General features: G+C 44.0%; 1 protein-coding gene across 15 annotated transcripts in view; it reads right to left on the bottom strand.

Annotated features, from left to right (window-relative positions):
* LOC142906954 (uncharacterized) overlaps positions 1–17,541 on the bottom strand; it is a 59,352-nt gene that overhangs the window by 26,779 nt on the left and 15,032 nt on the right. For 5 of the 15 annotated variants that reach the window (XM_076055769.1, XM_076055770.1, XM_076055771.1 and 2 more), the window contains one exon: positions 12,408–14,885. The exons of 3 other annotated variants lie outside the window; for them this stretch is intronic. In XM_076055769.1, coding sequence (XP_075911884.1) covers positions 13,345–14,844 — 1,500 coding nt within the window. In that variant the 5' untranslated portion in view covers positions 14,845–14,885 and the 3' untranslated portion in view covers positions 12,408–13,344. Of the gene's footprint in view, positions 1–440; positions 605–6,516; positions 10,350–11,324; positions 12,297–12,407; positions 14,886–15,288; positions 15,392–16,402; positions 16,518–16,976; positions 17,021–17,541 lie in introns of those variants that run through there. 7 more of the 15 variants (XR_012930591.1, XR_012930592.1, XR_012930589.1 and 4 more) reach the window with 7 other exon arrangements.

Here is a 17,541-nt window from a genome sequence, read left to right as displayed (position 1 = left end):
TTGTGGGTTTCATCCCGACGCTGACGCGTGTTGATTTGGAGTTTGCGTGTCTCTCTTTCTGCGTGGTCGCATTTAGAGTATTTGGCTGATGTAAATTTACACACAAGCCATTTCGTTGTGAGCAGGTCGCTTCTGAAAGATATATAGCTCAAAATAGTATAATTTGTTTTTGTTTAAAACATGGTTTTCAAGTAGTCAGCCAGGTGAGGACAAATAAAAATAAACAAAAATCAAAGCAAATACAATCAGGCGATGGCAGGAGGCAAGCCCAGAATGGCTAGGCCACACTTTGTAACGTTCCAACCTGGACATCTATTCCATACTCGCTGCTACACTCAATTGAGATCCCCAGGAGAACAATCGAAGAAGCGAGGCTGCACCTAAATAAACAACAACCACCACCAAAAACCACGACCTCCACCACGATGTGAACTTCTCACCTCGGATCCCAGTTGAGTGGCGAGCAGCTTTCCGGGATTTCGTGACGTCACGCGGTTTAACGCGGCGGGGGAGATGACATGACGTCACTAGCGAGTTTACCCCTCCCACTTAACAGATTATGTTAAAGAGCCCGGCCCTGACATTGAGTGATTGGGCGTGGCTGCTGAACCAGACATAGTGAACTCGCGACAGATTTAATGCTTAAAGTAAATTAATGAAGCAGGCCCTTATGGGGAGTGATTGCGCGTGGCTTTGCCCAAATTATTATTTTACTGGTGACATGACATCACTAGCGAGGTACACATGCCCTGCCGTCTCGCGACAATGACGTCACGTGGAGTGGTAAAGTGAGAGCGAGCACGGTGAAGAGTGGTATTAGAGTTTAAGTTATTCTTTGTTTTTTTTCGGTTAAGTCACGTAGAAATAAGAAATAATAAAATTACATAATAGCGTACGACGTTTCGATTGCAACACAAGCAATCATCATCAGGTACAGAAGAGCTAAATTTACGAGAGAGAGACACACATAACCGCAGATATATATACAGACACAGATACAGCAGGGGATACAGAGAGAGATAGACGGGAGGAGCACACGAAATCAAACAAGGTTTAGCAAAATTTGGAAACCATATAACGCAACACAGACGGTCGGTCAAAACGCAATTAACGCATGGTCTGGTTGATTACGCTATTTCAAAGATTGCTAAATTGCAAGTTAAGTGTTAAATAAAAAAAACTATACAGGCCGCATACACATATATAGAAATCCAAGCAGAACGAGTTAGCACAGAGGCACATGGAGAGAGGCAAGCACACAGTGATCTCTGTGTCAAGGTCTTAAATCGACAGAGAAGGCGGGGCTGAGATGCAATGGGACACAAATTAGCATGAAACTGCACATACTCGGCGAGACAATGGGACACAAATTAGCATGGAGCATGCAGCAAGGTGCCGCGCGGAGACCGTAACACCAAGGCACAAACACAGGCAAAGACACCACAGAGACACAAACTTAAGTCAAGACTCAAAGGTAGACACACCAGCAGAGAACACAAAGACACAGACTTCATACCTCCCCGAAGAGGTGGTTGAAACTTGAATTTGGATCTTTCATGACTGCAGGAATTATTCTTTGGATTTTTCGGTAAAGTCACGTAGAAATAAGAAATAATAAAATTACATGACAGCGTACGACGTTTCGATTGCAACACGAGCAATCATCATCAGGTACAGAGAGAGGAGACACAACCGCAGATATATATACAGACACAGATACAACAGGGGATACAGAGATAGACAGGGGAGCACACTAAATCAAACAAGGTTTAGCAAAATTTGGAAACCATATAACGCAACACAGGCGGTCGGTCAAAACAATTAACGCATGGTCTGGTTGATTACGCTATTTCAAAGATTGCTAAATTGCAAGTTAAGTGTGAACACATTCTTGATCTCCCTCTTAGAATAATTATCTTCCTGCTATGAAAAATCACAGATGAGCAGAAAAAAGATTTTACCACGAACCTCCAGCCCTACGGGTTTCTAGTCTCTCATAAGCAGCCAAGTTTCACCCAATGCTTGCCACCACACAATTAGATGTGTATCAGCAACTACCATTTCTATTACACAGTACGTGGGTCCTTGTTTGATGCAAAACTATAGAACGCACTAGGAGGAAGTACCCAACTTTACCTGGTGGAAAAATATATGAATTTCAAAACTTGTCTTCTCGTAAAAAAAAAACACATAACAAACATACACACATCCATGAGTTTATTTTTTGGGTTAGATCAAGTGAATATATAAATGTGTCATTAAAACCCGCCACCATCCGACAAAGCCAACTAGTAAAGGTTGTGACTTAAACAGAAGATGCCAATTCGTCACTAGTACAGCATACTGGTGTGTTGAAGAGCCAAGCCACATTTCCAATCTGAGTACGACGTTTCGCCTTTAATTACAATTAGCATCATCAGGCGACAGCCAGATTTGTGGAGAAGTTTGTTTCGTTCCTTATATATGGGCGTAGATGTGGTCACGCAGCACTAAGGCGGTAGCTATCTGATCAAAGAGCTCGCATAATGCACGTGCATAATGTACGTTGACGCAGTTATTCCCCCCCCCCCCTCACTTTGCGCAAGAGCGCAGAAGCAAAGTCACATCTACGCCTCTATATAAGGAACGAAACAGACTTCTCCACAAATCTGGCTGTCGGCTCATGAAGCTCGTTGTAATTACTGGCGAAACGTCGTACTCAAATTGTAAATGTTGTGTCTTGGCTCTCCAACACACCGGTGTGCTGTACAAGTGACGAATTGGCATGTTCTGTTTATGTGACAACCCCTACTGGTTGGCTGTCAGGTGCTGGTGGATTTTAACGACACATTTATATATTTAGGCGATCTAACTATTATGGATATTGGTCGTGAAAGCCTACGTGTTAAACTGACATAACACAAATACTAAGCTATTATAAAAGCCCGGCGTTCCGTTTGTCCATTTGTCCATCAACAAAATTAGAACACCCTTTCTGAAGTCCTGAATCAAAAAGTAATAGAAAGTGTGGGTAAATATACCTACACACCATACATACAATACAATAAGTAGTATCTAGAGACTCTACAGTCGTATCTACCGAATCTATAGTCTATTCTGCTGACTATAGTAGTATCTACTGACTCTATAGTAGTATCTACTAACTCTATAGGAGAATCTACTGACTGTCCAGTAGTATCTACTATCTACAGTAGTATCTACTGACTCTGTAGTAGTATCTACTGACTCTATAGTAGTATCTATTGACTACAGTAGTATCTACTGACTCTATAGTAGAATCTACTGGCTCTCCAGTAGTATCTAATGACTATTGTAGTATCTACTTTTGAAGTAAATGCACATTGGCGTAGGGGGGGGACACATCACAATGTTCAGGATTTACCTCAGCGTGTGCTTGTGCAGCAGCAACTGTGCTTGATTTTTTTTGTCATTTTTAACGCGAAGGAGAACCTCCCTCCCGTCGCCGCTCAGAAAGCTTGTTTGCATTGCTAGGGGCAACGGCGAGTTGGCGTTTCCATGTGCAGTGGGTTCAAATGAGTCGCACACTTAAACTTGGAGGCAGCGCATTTATTAACACAACAGAGTAACTCTACCTCTTAACGAGATAACAACCTAGGGTGGTGACCACCCCGACTAACTACACAGGTTATGGGATAACTAACAACTTCAGACCAGGACCGCCAACATGCTGCCTGGTCCGCGTGCCTGAAGACTGGAGACCAAAGATCGAAGACGAAGGGTTTCTTTTGGCTTATATCCCCTGCGGCGTGGCCGGAGCCCCGCCCCTAACCACGCCCCCTTCCAGAACCCTCCCGGGGAACCCTCACACCCCCCTCTGGGGGCCGCCCCGTCAACCCGTCCGGTCATGTGTCCTCTCGGGTCACCCAGGCTGCCATGACCTCACCCGACCTTCTCCTCAGGCCGGCATACACACACTGTACTCCTCTACGCCTGGTACTGCACTACAGTATCGTGACATCCGGTGATGTCACTATAAATGCAGGTGCAGAAGCATGCTTTGGCAAACGCTCAAAGTTATCATCATGATCAGCGTACATTGTTACAAAGTGTGATTTTATTTTAAGCTTTCGTGACTGCAGGAATCCATACTCTTTGGTTCTTTCGGTAAAGTCACGTAGGTATAAAATAAAATAAATCACGACGTTTCGGACGCAACACAAGCGTCCGTCATCAGGTGGGAAAACATGGTCTGCTGCTGAGGCAGATTGTTTTAAAAGGTTTGAAATGGGTGACTTTACCGAAAGAACCAAGGAGTATGGATTCCTGCAGTCACGAAAGCTTCAAATCAAGATTGAACCGTCTCTATAAAAAGGGTTTCCACACATCTGTTAGAGCTTTAAATAGACTGCGAGATAAGAAGGCTCACCTGATTGAGTCGCTAACCTTTCTCAAGAGATGTGATAACAATACTGGTCGCATTTACACACATCTGCTGCTGTCACGTCTCCTAACGCTAAACAGATCTTGTTCAAAGCTAGCCTACCGCTAATCTCAGAGACAATAAGATTGCTCTGATTTGAACTTGATAATTTAGAGAAGACTTTCTTACAATCACACTTAAAACTAACAGATAAGATGTCCACTTCTGATTGGGACCATGTCGATAACATGACAGTTTCTTCTGCTACTTCAATGTCAACCAAATGTATAATTAACTTGATCGCTAAATTCAACCTCCTGTCAAAAAAGCCAGAGCCACACGTTAAAAAGTTAGATGTCAACAAGATTGTCATAAATCAAAGTAACATCCCAATTTCCGACAGCCTAAAATCAGTACGAGCCAAAAGGTTCAATTTCACAGTCACCCCTAAACACATCCCAGTGGATGATATAATTGCCCAGGTCGACATAGCCTTTAATGGCTTGGGACACATCCCGGCAGGTGTTGCTAGATCTGAAATCGCTATCCTCAAAAACGCTAAGAAACCCATTAGCAACATCAGCAAAACGAGCGTTTTGAACTCTCTAAATGAAAAAACGGAGATGACATTGTCATCCTCTCAGCCGACAAGGGCAATGCCACTGTCATCAAGGTTAAAACCACTTAGAACAAAATTCAGGACCTCAATGATGGCAGTTATATAAAAAATCAACAGAGATCTCACCAACCTGCCTATCTAAAAAAAACAACTGTCATCACTAAATCGACTTCTCTAATCGATCAGTCCAAGCAGAGCTCCCTAAAACCTTCAGCTGCTGACCATCCAGATTATATAGCCTTCCAAAAATCCACAAAGTAGGTACCCCGCTCCATCCCATCACCTCCACCATTAACTCACTCACCGACAAACTGGCCCGATTTCTTTCTGAGACCCTGCTTCCTTTCACGGGCAAGTCCACCTCAGCTGTACTAAACTCAGCTCACTTGGTTTCTCTAATCAAGGACATCTCACTGTCTCCAGATGATTTTCTTGTCAGTTTCGATGTAGTCTCTCTGTTCACCAATGTACCTGTATTTTACGCCATTGCAATCATTGAAGACTTGGTCCAACAAGGACGGAAACCAGATGTACCAACTTTGGTAAGGCACTGCCTTACCAACACATACTTCACCTGGAATGGTACATTCTACAAACTGAAGGCATCCCAATGGGTTCTCCCTTATCGCCAATGGTAGCGAATGTTTTTTATGGAAAATTTTGAAACAGATGCCATGCAGACATCCACCCTACGTCCTTCCTTGTGGAAAAGATACGTGGATGACACATTCGTCATCTGGCCACATTGCCTGCCAGCACTGAACCAATTTCTCAACCACATCAATTCCATACACCCGTCTGTTAAATTCACCATGGAAGTGTAAAAGGATGGCAAGCTACCATTCCTGGATGTTTTGATCGAGAAGAGACTTGATGGCTCGTTGGGACAATCGGTCTACAGGAAAGCCACCCACAAGGATGCCTATCTAAAGCCTGACTCCCACCACCAACCATCCAGCCCAGAAGAATTTCCTCATCAAAACACGACACCATAGGACCCTTTGCATCTCCGACCAGCACCACATAGTGAGTTGCAGCACGTACATGAAGCCCTTAGGATGAACGGATACTCGGATCGTACAATCCTCAAAGCTGCCTCCCCAGCCATGCGGAAACAACCTTCTGAGGATCCAACCAAAACCATCCCTTTTCCGTACATAGCAGGGGTTACATGATAATTTCTCACATAAACAACACTAGCCCCGGACACAGTTCTTCATGACCCTTGGGCTACACCCATTTCAAACCTTTTAAAAGTCTGCCTCAGCAATAGACCATGCTTTCACACCTGATGACGGATGCATGTGTTGCGCCCGAAACGTCATGATTTATTTTATTCCTACGTGACTTTACCGATAGAACGAAAGAGTTTGTGATTGTATTAGTTTACACTGGACCAAGGGCAAAAACAAATAGCGAGTTTTCGTCAGGGGGCTTAGTTTGTTGTATGTGTACTTTGTTGAAACGTAAACCCAACAGTTTGTCAGTTAAAAGTTAAGATAGGCGTACACAGACAGACAGACTAAAAATCACGTTTATTAGGTATGAAAAGACAACATAATTAGCGTTGTGGAGAAAATATATCCTTTATGTAACATTTCAGTGTTTCCCTTGTGTGTACTATATTCGTGATTTCGAAGACGAACACTGCGTTGGAGGATATGGATCCGAAGCTACAAAAAATATCTTTGACCCTGTATCACATGAACAACAGCAGTCATGTAAATGTCCTGCAAGGGTTATAGTCAAAACAAACATTCATCTAGTTAGGACATTCTATTTTTGACCATTTAATACCAAATGGTACTTACAGCAAAATCTCTATCACGTACTTTACCATCCGGAATGCTCTATTAACCGGCATCTGTCAAGCGGCAATGTAAATATTACTTCACGTATCGAGAAAAATTCTGGCATCTTGCAGCGTGCTTCATGACGTTGCCGAGTGGTGGCACAAATGGAGTCGCAATTGCAATCTGCAATCGGCCATTGTGATCGTGTTGTGGGCTGCCTAACCTAATTGTTTCACTGTACTTGTACATACAGTACTGCACTACTGTACACTGTAATCTAAACAGCACCACTGCTTCTGTAGAGTAAACTTAAAATGCTGTACAAATGACTGGTAAGTACCTCTATAAAATAGTAAATTATTTTGATTATCAGTTAAAATGTATGCTTCATTTCTTCATGAAAAAATGTTTTTACATTTGAGAATTTTGCTGAACCATAAAGTATACCTCTTAGACAACCTGCACATTTAATGAACTGGCACCCTTAATTTCCCATGGATGCTGGATAAGAGCTTTTGCTGTGTATGCACAGAATCAGATCATGTGTTAAAATTATAACTCTAAATTATCAAGAGACACATCGCCAACATTCAATAATTGCATTGAAATATACTGCGTCACATTACAGCGCATTTACTGTACTGTTGTATATTCCGGGTATGAAAATTTGATTAAAAGAATAAAATGTAAATGAAATTTGAAAAAATGCGTAATTAGCCAAAATCATGTTAATTTATGTAATTATGCACATAAATTATGCTTAGAGAGATAATCGTATTAATTTATGCGAATGTGTGCGGTTATACTAAGGTACACAGTTATGATAATTAGGCTAAACCTCGTTGTCGAGGGTAGTATTATCAATCGGGATAAGACAACGAATCGTATGAAGTTATGCAGGTATGCTGTAAGTACGCCACATTAAACTTTGCTTCGTTGTCGAGGTTCGTATTATCAATCGGTATAATACAATTATTCTCGCTTTAACATTTACTGATTATGTATTAGTGTGTTATGTCAGGTCTCCAAATTCAAATCTCACCGCAGGATACAGTTCTTATAATTAAGATTACGCATGAACTCAGAAAAGAAACTCAAACACTTCTGTGTTAAGCAATTTTAATTTATAAACAAAACCTTAACACTCTAATATGCGAATTCTCATGCTTGAAATTGTCACAGTACTCTAGATGTTCCCCTCATTGATCCATACATTTAACTATCAATGGTCGTTTGTTGACAGGGTAATAGTACAATCGATTATTCCTCAGAGTACGCGAGCATACACGGTGAGAGGAAAAGTCATTAAAAATTCATGCAACCATATTCATACGAAGGGCAATAAAGAAACATGTCCCGAAAGCAAGAGTAGTTATCAATTAATTCGTTTGTAAGATTATGCAATTAAAAAAACGAAGACTAAAATACTTCTAAATGACCGTATCCACGTAAATCAATGGGCAGCAATGTTCTTCACGATCAGTTGATATTTAATGCACCACCTTGGAATGGCAACCCTTCTTGAAACAAAAATATACTTTTGGAACAATCTTATTTGTCCCGATAAGCGTGTTGTGTGTCTTCTTTGCCACTTGTTCAATTATTTGCGTAAAGCAGACGCCGGGCGATGCGTCGTGAGGGTGTGGGGGAGGGTCATACAAACGGCTTCGTTGCTTTTTCTTGCTCGGGGCGTCAGCTTAGCTGCCCGTCCGCTGGCAGATACAGGCTCTTTCCACTGCTGGAGTAGCTGCGTTGGCACGTTGCTTGTCCTTGAAGATGCTCAATCACGCTTGCCGCTGGTCTGCTGGCAGCAGCAGGCTCCTTCCACTGCTGTAGGAGCTGCGCCGCACGCGCTCCCTTCTTGAAGATGCTCGATCGCGCTCGCCGCTGGTCCGCTGACAGCAGCAGACTCCTTCCACTGCTAGAGGAGCTGCGTTGCACACGCTTTCTCCTGCCCCGTGCTCTTTGTCGATGCCCGACTGTGCGTGCAGTTCGTTCGCTGTTGGCAGATACCCTTGCTCGGTGGAGCTGCTGGTGGGAGCTGGCACTCAAGATAGAATGACATGAGCGATACTTCTTCTGTCAGCTCTAAACTCGTGTTCGGGGACACATCGCTACTCGGCAAGTCTCCCCCATCTCTGGTTGATTGCAGAGTCTCACCCCGGAGCTTGCCGCTCGCTGCCCTTTTCTGTCGCTCGCCGCCCTTTTCTGTCGCTCGCCGAGCTGAATTGTCGAGCTCAGCACCTAACATCACCTCGCCCCTCTTCTCTGCGAGACACAGCACCCATTGCTAATGTCTCGAGGCCATTCCCCGAAGCTGGCTTGCTGTCCCTTGCCGAGCTGCTGTGTCTTCTTGTCGAGCGGATGGTCGCTGTCTACTTCCGCTGGTATCTGGGATGTCGCTGAATTGTTGAGCTGAATTGTGTCGTGTTGCTGTTTATATCCGAAAAAAATCCCCTATGCGCATCTCTTGCGAGAGGAAAAAAAAGATGCTTACTCCGTCTACTCTCTCACAAAGGACCGGAATTCCTTTGATCTTGCTGTGTTGTGGGGGGGGGTTGGACGTGTGTCCGTGTTTTTTTTATTTGACTTTATGACTGACCCTTTCCAGTGGTGGAAGGGGAGGGTATCATTATCTTTGCGAGGGTGATGACAGCTGCTCAAAAAGGGGGGAGGGGGGGTTCCATTTGTTTGTGCTCCCAGCGGCCCCGCGAGTGATTAAAAAAAAATATCGGCAAAATCATTAATATCAATTTTGGAAAAAGGCATATATACAACAGTACACTGATCTTTGAATGAATGCCTACACATGCATGCATTCTTAGAATGCGAGAAGCCAAGTGATAGCACGGTTGATATTTGTTAAGGGGTTCAAAGTTCACATCTGTCCGGTGTTGTATACGGCTCTTTTTCCACAATTAATATCCATAAGAATATTTACCGATAGATAGATACAAATAGATTTTTTTGTGACAAAATTTAATAAAAACACGTAAGCCAGTCACACAGGAAAACCAGATGTCAATCATAAACAAAGCCATAAATAAATAAAGGAATAATAAACTCTCGAGGCAAGGATGTTAACAGCTATCTGCGAAAATCACCAGATTAACAAAGCTGTTTGATGTGACCCTAAAGAAGGGTCACCCAGAGGGGAGCCCCTCAGGAGGGTAGACATATTGGCGACACTCGCTTGAACCAATTTTTCTTCCATTGCTATCGGGGTAATGTTAAATTTCAAATCCCAACAACCGGAATAAGCTAAAATTGGCGATCCTCACTCTCACTCCAATTAAGACCAGGCCACCAGATACATCAGTAAATCATTACCCAATTATTTATTCGATATCAAATGATTTTCACCTTTAATACTTTTACTGTTAAATCACAAGCTTGGGGACAGAAATACCGAGTCACATCAAGGGTTTTCGAGGAGAAATGAGGCTAACGGGCAAACTTACGAAACGAGTTAAACAATATTACAAGAGACTCCCGACCGTCTTTGTCTCTTCGCAGCGCGGGGAAGCAGGAATTACACCCTGTTGCAAGGGGCCATCTGCACAGCGGACACGTGGGACTCAATGAGAAACACCCTCCGAGATCAAAGGGACAAGGGGGCAGGAACGAATATCTCAGCAGCGTTGAAGACGGCGAAAAACCAGACAGACAGCATTCAATTATTTTAATTAACGGAAAGCGAGCAGAATAAGCTGACCGTATAGGAATAAGCTCGGGAAACATAAACCAAAAATGATAGCGATAAGGGTTAAACTGAAAGCAGCCAGAGAGAGAGGGACTCCCGACCGTCTTTGTCTCTCCCACAGCGCAAGAAAGGAATTTCACACCGATGTGCAGGGATTAATAATGGCCCCACCCCGCAACCACGGGCAGACAAGTCACTGGAAGCAAAGCCAGGCGAGCAGGTTTTAAGTTAAAGAAAATTGCAATACACAATTCATAATTAACATTAATGTTAAAGGTTCACGGTGGACGATGTTCCGTTATATAACCTTGCAAGGAATACGAATTCACAGGTCAAAAAGCATACCCCTTAACCCAGGATATTGGAAGTAGGGTGATACTGTGATAAGCATACACACATAATGATGCTCGCAGTACGTCTGCGGCTAGCTGGCACGCTGATGCTCCGTCGGCGCTCTCTCTGGATGGCGCTGTCGGCTAACAACGGGTAGCCTGTCGCCAAACAGCGACCCTCGCCATTCTGGCGGGTTTGTAGAGACTTCTCCTGCGTCGGTGGTTGGTCTTCTGATGATCGCCGTCTTCTGCTGGCAGATGCTGAGCTGACCCGCTGGTCGTAGCTGAATTCAATGCTGGAACGCTCTTTATCCCAAAATTTATCCCCTTAGCTCCTCCTCCTTACGTGGGCGGAGCTCCCTTTGATCTAGCCGTGTGTCGAGTGGTGGGTGTGTGCGTGTCTGTATGTGTGTGCATGTGTATATCATTACGACATAGTTCCGTTGTTGGCTTCCTCTAGCCATAAACCATCAAAGGACACAGCTGCTTCGAGACGAGTTTGAAGCAGCTGTGTCCTTTGATGGTTTATGGCTCGAGGAAGCCAACAACGGAACTATGTCGTAATGACACACATGCACACACATACAGACACGCACACACCCACCACTCGACACACGGCTAGATCAAAGGGAGCTCCGCCCACGTAAGGAGGAGGAGCTAAGGGGAGAAATTTTGGCATAAAGAGAGAGCGTTCCAGCATTAAATTCAGCTACGACCAGCGGGTCAGCTCAGCATCTGCCAGCAGAAAAAGACGGCGATCATCAGAAGACCAACTACCAACGCAGGAGAAGTCTCTACAAACCCGCCAGAATGGCGAGGGTCGCTGTTTGGAGACAGGCTACCCACTGTTAGCTGACAGCGCCATCCAGAGAGAGCGCCGACGGAGCATCAGCGTGCCAGCTAGCCGCAGACGTACTGCGAGCATCATTCTGTGTGTATGCTTATCATAATATCACCCTACTTCCAATATCCTGGGTTAAGGGGTATGCTTTTTGACCCTGTGAATTCGTATTCCTTGCAAGGTTATATAACGGAACATAGTCCACGGTGAACCGTTAACATTAATGTTATGTATGAATTGTGTATTGCAATTTTCTTTAACTTAAAACCTGCTCGCCTGGCTTTGCGGCCAGTGACTTGTCTGCCCGTGGTTGCGGGGTGGGGTGGGGCCATTATTAAGCCCCGCACATCGGTGTGAAAATCCTTTCTCTCTCGCGCTGCGGGAGAAACAAAGACGGTCAGGAGTCCCTCTCTCTCTGGCTGCTTTCGGTTTAACCCTTATCGCTATCATTTTTGGTTTGTTTCCCGAGCTTACTCCTATACGGTCAGCTTATTCTGCTCGCTTTCCGTTAATTAAAATAATTGAATGCTGTAAGTCTGGTTTTCCGCTCGCAGCGGCGCGGTTGTTGGCAAAGTTGCTTGCCGCCGTGGGCGCTCTCTCCGTCGGCGCTCTCTCCGTCATAACGACCTGCATTATCATAACCACACCCACTCGCATAAATTAATACGATTATCTCTCGAAATAGCATAATTTATACGCATAATCACACAAATTAACATATTGTCAGATAAATTATGCAAATTTCAAATTTCGTTTCATTTTAATTATTTTCATCAAATTTTCATAACCCACATATACAACACCAGCAACTCTCATGATTAATGCAGCAATATTGACCAAAATCTGCTTAACAGTGGATGTTCAACATTCATGGTGTCAGGGTCAAAATTTGCCAGATTAAAAAGATTAGCCACAAACGACCCGACCGGGGTTACACATTAATCATCGCTCCACCCAACTGACAGGCTCATGTACACGTGCAGGTCGGTATTGAGTCACCTTCTACCACAAAGCGACAGCTGCCACTTGGGCTAGCCATCAAATGATTGAGATGAAATATGATACAAGCCGCTTGTAGTTGCTGAAGCATTTCACCTTTGATTAGCATGATTGGCTACGTACAGTGAGAAAAAAATAACACATTAATGCAAGCGCCAATTATTAATATAAATATTATTATAAACACGTTGAACGCTGTGGAGCTTTTTGTCTCCCGCTCCTGCTTACAGAACTACCCAACCTCCAAGTCCACATATGCTGGCCGCTGCTACTCTGCATCCTCCAAAAAGTCCACCTCCACAAACTGCTGGGTTTCAATTTATGCTCTCTCAGTCCGCAGCCTCCTCCAGCTTTAGGCTGCCTCTATTGACCACTTGGAGGAGTAAACCCTTGCAATTAGAAAGGCACAAATCTGGCTGTCGTCTGATGAAGCTAGTTGTAATGACTGTCGCAACGTCACTCAGATTGTAAATGTTGTGGCTTGGCTCTCCAACACACCGGTGTGCTGTACTAGTGATGAATTGGCATGTTCTGTTTACGTGACAACCCTTACTAGTTGGCTGTGTCGGGTGGTGGCAGGTTTTAACGACACGTTTACATATTTACGCGATCTAACCCAAAAAACCTCTATTATGGGAAAGGCCTGTGAATGGATTGGAACTTCGTTATCCTAAGCTCAATGATGCACATGTACTTGGTCTCCAATTGACTCAGTATTGCCTAAAAAATCCACCCACACCTCCACATCCACAAATTGCTGGGAGTTGCCTCGCTCTGCCTCAGAGTCCACAGTCTCCTCCAGTTTAACGCTGACTCGATCAACGTGAAGGTCGGATTTTGGAGTTGAATCTTCATCCTCACATTTCACTATCACTTCTTCAGACTTTACTGTCACTTCACTTTTCACATTCACTGATTCAAATTTCATTTCCACTTCTTGACATTTCGCCTTCACTCCTGGCCACGTTTCATATCTCAAATGGTTTTCTGGTTCTTGTTTCATGAGGGATGGACTCATTGCAGCACTTTGACTTTCACAAGCCGATTTCAGATTAATTTCCTGATGAATAGTTTCATGCTTGTTTCGATCCCCTAACTGTCGAAAACCCTTCCCCCCATACACAGTACACTTTAAGGGATTTTCTCCTATGTGTATTCGCTGATGGTTTTTAAGATATGTTGACAGTGAAAATTCCTTCCCACACACAGTGCACTTGAAGTTTTTCTCTCTCGTGTGTGTTCTCTGGTGGCACTGAAGAAGTGATGAATATGCAAACGCCTTCCCACACACAGTGCACTTGAAGGGTGTCTCTCCTGTGTGTTTTCTCTGGTGTGTTTTAAGATGTGATGACTGTTCAAAGGCCTCTCCACACACAGTGCACTTGAAGGGTGTTTCTACTGTGTGTATTCTCTGGTGTGTTTTAAGATGGGATGACTTTGCACAGGCCTTCCCACAAACAGTGCACTTGAAGGGTGTCTCTCCTGTGTGACTTCTCTGGTGTTTTTTAAGATATGATGATTCTGCAAATGCCTTCCCACACACAGTGCACTTGAAGGGTTTCTCTCCCGTGTGTGTTCTCTGGTGGCCCTGAAGATTTGATGACCGTGCAAATGCCTTCCCACACAAAGTACACTTGAAGGGTTTTTCTCCTGTGTGTATTCTCTGGTGTATTTTAAGATATGATGACTGTGCAAAAGCCGTCCCACACACAATGCACTTGAAGGGTGTTTCTCCTGTGTGTATTCTCTGGTGTCTTTTAAGATGTGATGACACTGCAAACGCCTTCCCACACACACTGCACTTGAAGGGTTTCTCTCCCGTGTGTGTTCTCTGGTGGCCCTGAAGATTTGATGACTGTGCAAATGCCTTCCCACACAAAGAACACTTGAAGGGTTTTTCGCCTGTGTGTATTCTCTGGTGTATTTTAAGATATGATGACTGTGCAAAGGCCGCCCCACACACAATGCACTTGAAGGGTGTTTCTCCTGTGTGTATTCTCTGGTGTATTTTAAGAGATGATGCCTCTGCAAACGCCTTCCCACACGCAGTGCACTTGAAGGGTTTCTCTCCCGTGTGTGTTCTCTGGTGGACCTGAAGATTTGATGGATGTGCAAACGCCTTCCCACACACCGTGCACTTGAATGGTTTCTCTCCCGCTGATTGTTTTCGCTCCATATGACCAATTCTGTCCAGCAAAGTGGCAGAGAAACTGGCAGCTGCAGACAGAAAACAGTAAAATCCACGCAATGTATGTCAGCATAGAAGCATAGAAATGCATATGTATACAGTCACACGTGATATTAACATATTACATGGACAAGAACACTCAAACATTAACGAGAAATAAAAAAAATCACCCTCAAATTTATCACACATGCTGTTTTACGGCACTTGCTCCTATTGGCAATCAGCTGTTGGCCTGCCATAGTAAGGCAAGTGGTCAGTATAATGCCTGGAGGCCCAAGTATATTTAATATCAATGATAACCCGTAACTCTACGTACAGAATTTCGGTTGTATCTGGTTAATGAAGAAACGTTAACTATTGCAAAAGTCTCATAAAAATAGCAAATAGTGGAAGAAATATTGTAAAATGGACAAATTCATGTTCAATCGCAACTTGTAAGTCGAAGCCAGGCTCAGATGGGATTGAATGCTTGGATGTAATTTCAGCTTCATGTGCTGTGTTTTCCATGCTTGTGAAACGTTCCATGTGTCGGGGACTGTACAAGAGAAGGTTCCAGAAGTCACGCGTTGTGTTGATTAGAAACAGCTGACTGGAAGTCACTGTAAGCATTATTCAATTAAGGACACACATGTTATAGTGAAGTGGGGGGGAGGGGGCGTGCGAGTATATAAGGGGGAGCAAGGCCCGCGGTCGGGGCACTTACTCGGGGACTGATTCACGACCAGAGGTGGACGACGTTGGGGCCGACTGTGCAAACCATCGGGGTTGACTGTTCAGGTATCAACTAGGTGGAAACCGTCGGAGGTGAAGATAGCTATAGTGATTGCGATGGGTGGCAGTCGTTACACTTGGACTGTATATACGTTCGGAGAAATAAATAAAGCTCTACTCCCCTGAAAATGGATGTCTCCAAGGAGCTTATTTTAAACATGTAATAGAAAAACCCCATTTCTCTGATTAAAGCTAGGCGTATATGGTCAATATACTTTACAGCAAAAAAAACTTTATACTCTCACGCACTGGAACAGTGAAGGTGGTGGTGTTGTGGCTAGAACCATGCCTGGCTGCCTTCAACTGCTCAGTACAGATGCTTATACTCTTCACCAAGTACTTAACCTAGAAACAATCAACCCAGCAGAGGCCTACAATAAGTTAAGCTATCACTTGTCAATCATGTCTGCAGTCAGCAATAATACAACTCTGAATGTTGGCTCCATAATGCAGTGGACGAACAAATGTGCCTCTGCTCCGCATGTAGATACACTCTTACAGATATGTTTCACATGGATCATGAACAGATTATATAAATAAAACGGCTACCATTCACCATGAATTGGTAGTAACATCATTACAGTGGTCATGCCATGATAGGTGCGAATTGAGGCCATGTAAGTGTGGAGCACTTGCCAGTAGGTCATGGGAATGATCCAGATATCAAGGGATGACTGAGATGACTGGCAGATGCATCACCTGTGTTACCCACTGTGCCAACTTGCTGCATTTTAGCCACCCAGCGCTCCACCCATTGATGTGTCACTCCTCTGACCTCGTTGTTGTAGGACGAATGCCTCCAACTACCCTGCAGCATCCTTCACGGGCCTCCCCCGCAGAGGTCGATCTTCTAAGCAAACGGGATTCATGACCAACGAATGCAGCCTCGCCTGCCAAAGAGGCTCACTTGTGGTCAGAATGCAAACAAAAAACACTGGTAACATATGCACTGTCTTTGAAACTGTTTGGTCCACACCAGAGACAGGTTTTCTTTTGAGCCTAGTCTCAAAACGGTGTTAGACCAGAGGACGCCAAAAGGCGGCAAAAGGCATACGGTGAGTTGGAATCAAACTCGTGTTACCTGGTTCGTAGCGCAGCGCGCTGTAGGTTACATTACCATTCGCCACTAAGTGAGCTCTACCAGTATGAGTGCAAAGGAACATACACCGACTGACTGCAGAAGCTTCCGGTCAAACTGCCTCCTCTCCCAGTTCCAGAGAAGGTTTTGCCCATGCATTGCAAATGTCACCAATCACAATATTCCGGGTTCACCACTCTGGTAAAATGAAGCGGCGACTCGGATTACTAAGACAATCAGATATATATTGAAGTCTACCTTTAAAACTCACCTCTGTAAACTGGTCTTCATCCCCTGCCTAGTTTTGCTGTTTACCTGAGGGAGTGGGTGATTGGGTCAAGGAATGGGTGAGTAGGGAGGTCATCCAGTGAGTGAGTGATTGAGTTAGTGGGTAAATTAAACTTTGCCCGCCCTTGAGTTTTTGGCTGTTTACACTGCAGGATGTGTATATTTTGTACTTTTTATACACGGCACGGATTGGTGGGATCCACGGATGAAATGCAGCACTTCACAAATGTTAATAATTGTATTATTAATATTGCAGGCATATTATACACACCAACATGCAACATATGCTGCCATATAGATATTAAAGTCATTATTTCTCGCGTTATTTTTCATGAGTAGACGATTGTGTACTGGTGTCATGGTTTAAATGTATAATGATGCAACTATTTTGATGAAAGATGAAAAGGCTTAAACCTTTTCGGCAATAAGACATTTGTTAAGATCAGAATCTTTAAAATCAGAATCTGTCTTCTGGATGAATGTCACAGGTGTCCAGTCGAGGCGGGTCAGAAAGTTACAAAAACATGGTTGGGTACGTACGGTGTGAA

The sequence above is a fragment of the Petromyzon marinus genome, chromosome 72 (assembly GCF_048934315.1).
Source record: "Petromyzon marinus isolate PM22_M1 ecotype Great Lakes invasive population chromosome 72, UKy_Petmar_22M1.pri1.0, whole genome shotgun sequence".
NCBI lineage: Eukaryota > Metazoa > Chordata > Hyperoartia > Petromyzontiformes > Petromyzontidae > Petromyzon > Petromyzon marinus.
Note: the sequence above shows the minus strand (reverse complement) of the source record. Positions and strands in the feature narration are given on the sequence as shown.